We start from the raw sequence: 5,577 nt of genomic DNA on the forward strand, positions 1-5,577 counted from the left end.
TTACTCTGAACCGATTGTTCGACATTTTCATCAACAACCATATCATCACTTTCATATTCATTGAATATTCCATCACTGTTTTGTTGTCTAGTAAAAAATTATGTAATACAACGCAAACAACAACTATAGAGGGTGTTTTTGTAAAAGATAGAAGTTTGGTGTAAAATTTGAATTTTTAAAAGCTCCCAAATAATGAGATTTGGCTCTAATACTAGTTTTTTTTTTTTTTTAGTATTTGGGAATTTGGGTTATTTGTCAAATAATGACAAATTATATGGACAAACACTATTTGTCAAATTTTCTCCCAAATTTTACTTGGAAAATCTATGGCCAAACGGGTCCTTATTCTTGGCAATAGTAGTTATAGTGTTTACTTGTTAGTAAGATACAAATTTCTGATGCATACACATTGTTATAAAATAGTATTTCTTCTGTCTCAATTTATTTGACCATTTTCCTTTTTAGTAACTCTAAAAAAAATGACACATTTCTTATTTGACAAATATTTAATGACACTATCAACATTTTACCCATGTTGGGTCCACTTATTTGGCAAAAAGTCAAAAAGTGTATAAAGGTGTAGGTAATTTTGGAACATTGCAAAATTTTCTCATATTTCTTAAACTTCGAGTTCAATCAAACTACATCACATAAATTGGAACAGAGTGAGCATAAGAGCATCCAAGCACAAGGGAAACCAAGATTGCTCACTCAGTGCCACAAGTATCTAACTGTAATAAGACTTGGGAAAATTAAGGTGACCATTTTGGCCACAAATCCCTGTTGTTGTTCTGTCCTTCAAAATACCTTATTTAAAAAATTGCTAAAGCCAATTCAATGAGATGAATATAGCTCGAGTTCAATAGAAATCGTCTATTAAACGAGAAGGAAAATGTGAAAGCAAACGATCTAAGTGCTCATAATGTCGAAGCTTATTAGATGGCACCGGATATGGATTTCATTGAAGTCAGAAAACCTCAACAAATCATACGTTGAGGTTTTCTGACTTCAGAATGCACAGGAAAGGCAGAGTCCTATTGCAATTGTATCATCTGACTGTGTGATCCTTCAAGAACGAAAACAGAATAAGAAAACACAGCAACATAAACGCGAACTATAATGAGAGTACATGTTTGTTATAATTACCTATGAGAAAGCAACAGTCTAGTAGAAATACCAGTTAGGCCATTGTAAATCATGACAACCTCTTCTTGTTCAGAGTGTTCATTAAAGGCCTGCTTTATACAGATAGACAAAGATGTTAACATCAAGAAAAACCGTGACATAAATCATCATTCTGCACAGTTGGAAATATTTCAAATAGTAAACAAGTTAATGTGATGCAGCACCATAGTCATTCTAAAAAGAGAACTCTAAATATATCATCGATCATCAGTATGCATTACTCCCCTTCAGCATAGTTTAAAGTACAAAAAAGGTGACATGTCATAGCGTAAGTTAAGACACAATTATGTAAGGGATCACAAGAGTTTGCTTATTTAAACTAGCCTAGAAGGTCCCTGGGATGATAATTAGAGTCGAGCAAAGAAAAAAGTGTTTCAGGTCTTGAGCATGTTTTGATTTAGTCGTCCACGTTTTCCATTATGTTGAATATAGTTAGATATGACTTCCAAGCTACTAGAAGGTCTTCTCAGGCCTCCTACCTTAGCAGTTTACAGGTTAATCAGAAAGTTAGTTCAACTCATTGAGCCTAATTGTCATCATAGCTAAGCCAAATAGAGATGTAGAAACAACATCATAAGTTATTTGATTATTTTGACGCGTGTTGTTGTAAGGTACCTTAATACATTGGTAAGTGTTGACAAAGTAGAAGGGAGACCAAAATCAGCCGTCTTATCTCAGAAATCTCTTGTTTCAGATGGATCATAATCATAAGCTTCACCAGCCTTAACAAATCTACCTTTAACTCGTCTTCTGGTATCTGCCCTAGCCTTACGTGAAGCATATCTTATTTGCTTACCAAACCTTCATGTCACAAAGCATAATATCAATAAAGGGAAAAGGTTGCTATTTAATCACTTAACGAATCTACGTACTGAAAATGTTAGATTAGATAAATGGTACTAGCAAATTGGTATAGAAATTTTTGGTAAAATTGTACCTAGGGAATAAAGAGAATCTATGAAAAGTTTACTCGAGGTGAAAATGAAGAAAAATAAACGACATTAATAGGGACTCTAAATGCAAGAGTTGCAAAAGATCAAAGTTTGGAAGCTCCCCTATTTGAACATAGATACTTCTCAAAACAATGTTGCAATATTGTAAAGATATGACACCTACGCCAAACTCAACCCCAAAAGTTTAGTCATGAGGGGGGATTGTTCTAGTCCATATAAACAGATCACCAGTCCATTCGTCAACCAATGTAGGACTTTAACCCAAACTAACAAATTTTACTGAGACAATGGAATGAATATGACAGAAGCAATAAACAAGCTATGCCAGATCAAATGTAGGATGAATATGGATCAACTTACGTTCTAGTTTTCTTTTTCTCGTTATATCTCATCTTGGCTTCATGCCTTTTCTGTGGACAATTTTCCAAACTCAAATCCCATGGTGCTTCATTCAGAAACCCCGCTGACAATCCACAATCTTGTTCTGCACAACTTTCTCCAGTGATGTTGGAGAGTGATAATGACATGCTTGGATGAATTGGTGCAGGTAGAAAGGGTAAGGCGCCAATGCTTCCGTTGCAATTGGAATTCATAAGCATACAATTAGCATTGGCACTCATTGTCTGCAATAGATTTGTTGAACTCGCAGCTGCAGACATTTGTGAGGACTGCAACCCCATATACTCTTGCTGCACTGAAGATGTTGCCTAACAAAAAGTACAAATGGAATAACTAAAGCTACTCCAAAAAAAAACAAACACAAAAAGGCACATGTATAGTAAGTAACAGATATTTACAAATTAAAACAAGACACCAAAACAAAAAGCTATTAACAAGTTGCCTTAGTTGTGTCAACAGTAGAATCTGGTTCCTCTGCATTTGGTAGACTGTCTTTAAAACTCGATTTATGGGGAACGTAAGAGAGTAAATTAAGAAAGCAGTAGTAACACAAACCTCGTGAGATGTTTCCACGTTATTAGATCCTGTGACGGATGAATTTTTCTCCATGACTAAGCAATCTAATTCCTTGTTTTCATCGGAGAATCCAGTCAGTAGTGAATTGGGCAAAATCTCATAACCACAGTTGAAATCCAATGTCACATCATCAAAATCAACACCTTTTGAGAGAACATCACCTTCCTGTAATCCAAGATCCTTAATCGGACAATCTTTCTGCATTTGAAGTAAACAAACAAAGTACTATTAGTGCATACAACATATTCAACACCAAGACTCACCGAGTCTAAATCCTGAATTCACCTCTAAATTATGACGTCATTTCTTAGAACAGTTCACACATGTGGCAGATATCAAAACAATGCAAACAAACAAAAAAGGAAATAGTAGAAAATCTAAGAGTAAAATATAACCTTAGAAAGGGCAGATCCCTCTGAGAAGGGTGTCAGATCTGGGTGATAGGAAGTCAGGTAATTTGGTTCGAGAGGAATTGCCCACACTGCTTCAAACTTATAATTAGAAGCTAACTCATTTAGCTTACTAGGAACAAATGAACCTTCATTCACTTTAGTCTCCAAACTGCTATTATTCTCATTAATACTCAATGAGCTACAAAAAGAATTACCAAAGCTTCCAAAATTAGTGTCAGTACCAATAGGCATTTCAAGAACTTGTGACAACATCTTTGTAAACTCATCAGGAGAGGGACATCCAGTGTAAGGATTCAACTTCTTGAGTCGATGCCCTGTCCCGATGCAGCCATTTCCATCCCAATCACAGCGTTCACATAAGCTTATTGCCTCATCCATGCATCTCACAACTGATGGTTGTGAATTGCATTTGTCACATATGAAAGAACGTGAATGTCTTCGTGATATAAGATTTGGTGAGTGCACATAGTCATCACATTGCAAGCAAAGCCTCGCTGAATCTGATTTACAATACACCACTGCCCTCGCTTCACTACACAAATCACATACAGGATCCATTTAACTTTATCTTTTTTTCAATATTGACCTAATGTTTAAACGACAGAAAATAAAAAGATTGATGATCAAATTCTCATACTTGGTATTGGAATTTGATCTTAAAGATTTTATGAGAATCAACAACTCCAAGTGTCACAATGTATGAAATGATGAACTAAATATGAAAAATGGATCAACAACTCAAGTGTCACAATATATGAAATGATGAACTAAATATGAAAAATGGAAAGGGGAAAAGAATCTACAATGTAAAAGTATTGTTTTTGGTTGATTAATGATTGGACTTGTGCCACCTTTAGAGAAGTTTTTGAGTGAAAGTTATATTGTATTTATAGAAGTATGCCTGCGCGTGGAATTATATTTCTTGTCTAACGGATTTTGATTGAAGCCCTTGGGACTCGCTCTCTACAAACTCAATTCATGCTAAAAAACTAGATAAAAAAATACAATCTATAGATCATATTTTTTTTCGTTATGGGAGATTCGAGAAAAGATGAAATAACAATACGCGTTTGTTAGCGTGTATAAGAATATTATATATTAATAATGTTATTCAAAGATTATTTTTTATATATTGTTTGACTTGACGTATTAAAAATAACGTACATTGTATAATTTTTAAAATATTATTTATTTACGAATATACTAATATGATCAAAGGATGTTGAAAATGTTTTGAGAATAAGATTGTGTATTTAATTATGATAATTTATGCATAAACCTCTTGCATTTCTAATACCATAAATTTTCAAGTATTAATTATACATATCTTAGTATCAAATAAAATGCAAACATTGGTTGAAAAAGTGTATAAAATTAGATATAAGTAATGCAAAAAGTTAATACATGACTTTTCTTTTTAATACGCTCTATCGAACAATTGTATTTCTAGGATGGATATGATCTGCATTAAAAATGTTACTTTCTTTGTTCCATTTTTAAGTGTTGTTTTACCCAAAACAAATATCCCAAAATAACTGCTCAATTAGTCAGTTCTTAAAGAACTCAAAAGTTATTAGTAATGCTCACTTTACATAGTAATCCTTCCTGTCGTTAATTTAATATTTTTGATTTGCCCGCCCCTTAAAAAATTATGTATTATATTCATATTAAATTTATTTAATCATTTACTAACTCTCTCTTTAGTTAAAGAAAAATGTGCTCTCTTTTTTATAAATGAAAAGAGTGATGATAAAAGTATGATACAAAGAAAATCTTTTTCTAGAAAATGTTTTCTTAAAAAACAAGTTGCTTTCTAACTTATCTCATATTTGGGTGATGAGTGGATTTTAAAAAAAATATTTGGTTGGAATAAAAAACATTTTTCAGAAAAAATATTTTTTTTTGGCTAGAGAGTGAAAATATTTTCAGGAAAATAATATTTGACCCGAAAAATTAACCCTGATAATCAATTCAAAATCCGACCCTGACACTTGAACCGAGACAGATTTGGATAAACTATTTGGAATCCGACCCCGACATTGGCCTTAACG

At 33.2% G+C, this 5,577-nt stretch overlaps 1 protein-coding gene across 1 annotated transcript; it reads right to left on the reverse strand.

The window, feature by feature from the left end:
- Positions 1-674: 674 nt before the first annotated feature.
- LOC125867914 (zinc finger protein CONSTANS-LIKE 12-like) lies at positions 675-4,086 on the reverse strand. Its single transcript, XM_049548503.1, has 6 exons — positions 3,509-4,086; positions 3,093-3,311; positions 2,499-2,845; positions 1,801-1,986; positions 1,147-1,235; positions 675-1,066 (listed from the first exon to the last, which is right to left on the reverse strand). The coding sequence occupies exons 1-4, from the start codon at positions 4,082-4,084 to the stop codon at positions 1,860-1,862; spliced, it is 1,269 nt and encodes a 422-aa protein (XP_049404460.1). The 5' UTR covers positions 4,085-4,086; the 3' UTR covers positions 675-1,066; positions 1,147-1,235; positions 1,801-1,859.
- Between the last annotated feature and the right edge of the window lie 1,491 nt (positions 4,087-5,577).

This window comes from Solanum stenotomum, chromosome 6, assembly GCF_019186545.1.
Source record: "Solanum stenotomum isolate F172 chromosome 6, ASM1918654v1, whole genome shotgun sequence".
NCBI classification, from domain to species: Eukaryota; Viridiplantae; Streptophyta; class Magnoliopsida; order Solanales; family Solanaceae; genus Solanum; species Solanum stenotomum.

Excerpts from the sequence above, each read along its gene's own strand:
- LOC125867914 (XM_049548503.1), bottom strand. The coding sequence starts at position 4,084 with ATGGATCCTGTATGTGATTTGTGTAGTGAAGCGAGGGCAGTGGTGTAT. Across the intron at positions 3,312-3,508 it reads AGGGATCTGCCCTTTCTAAG|AAAGATTGTCCGATTAAGGA; the intron begins GTTATATTTTAC and ends CTTCAAATGCAG. Across the intron at positions 2,846-3,092 it reads ACGTGGAAACATCTCACGAG|GCAACATCTTCAGTGCAGCA; the intron begins GTTTGTGTTACT and ends ACTTTTTGTTAG.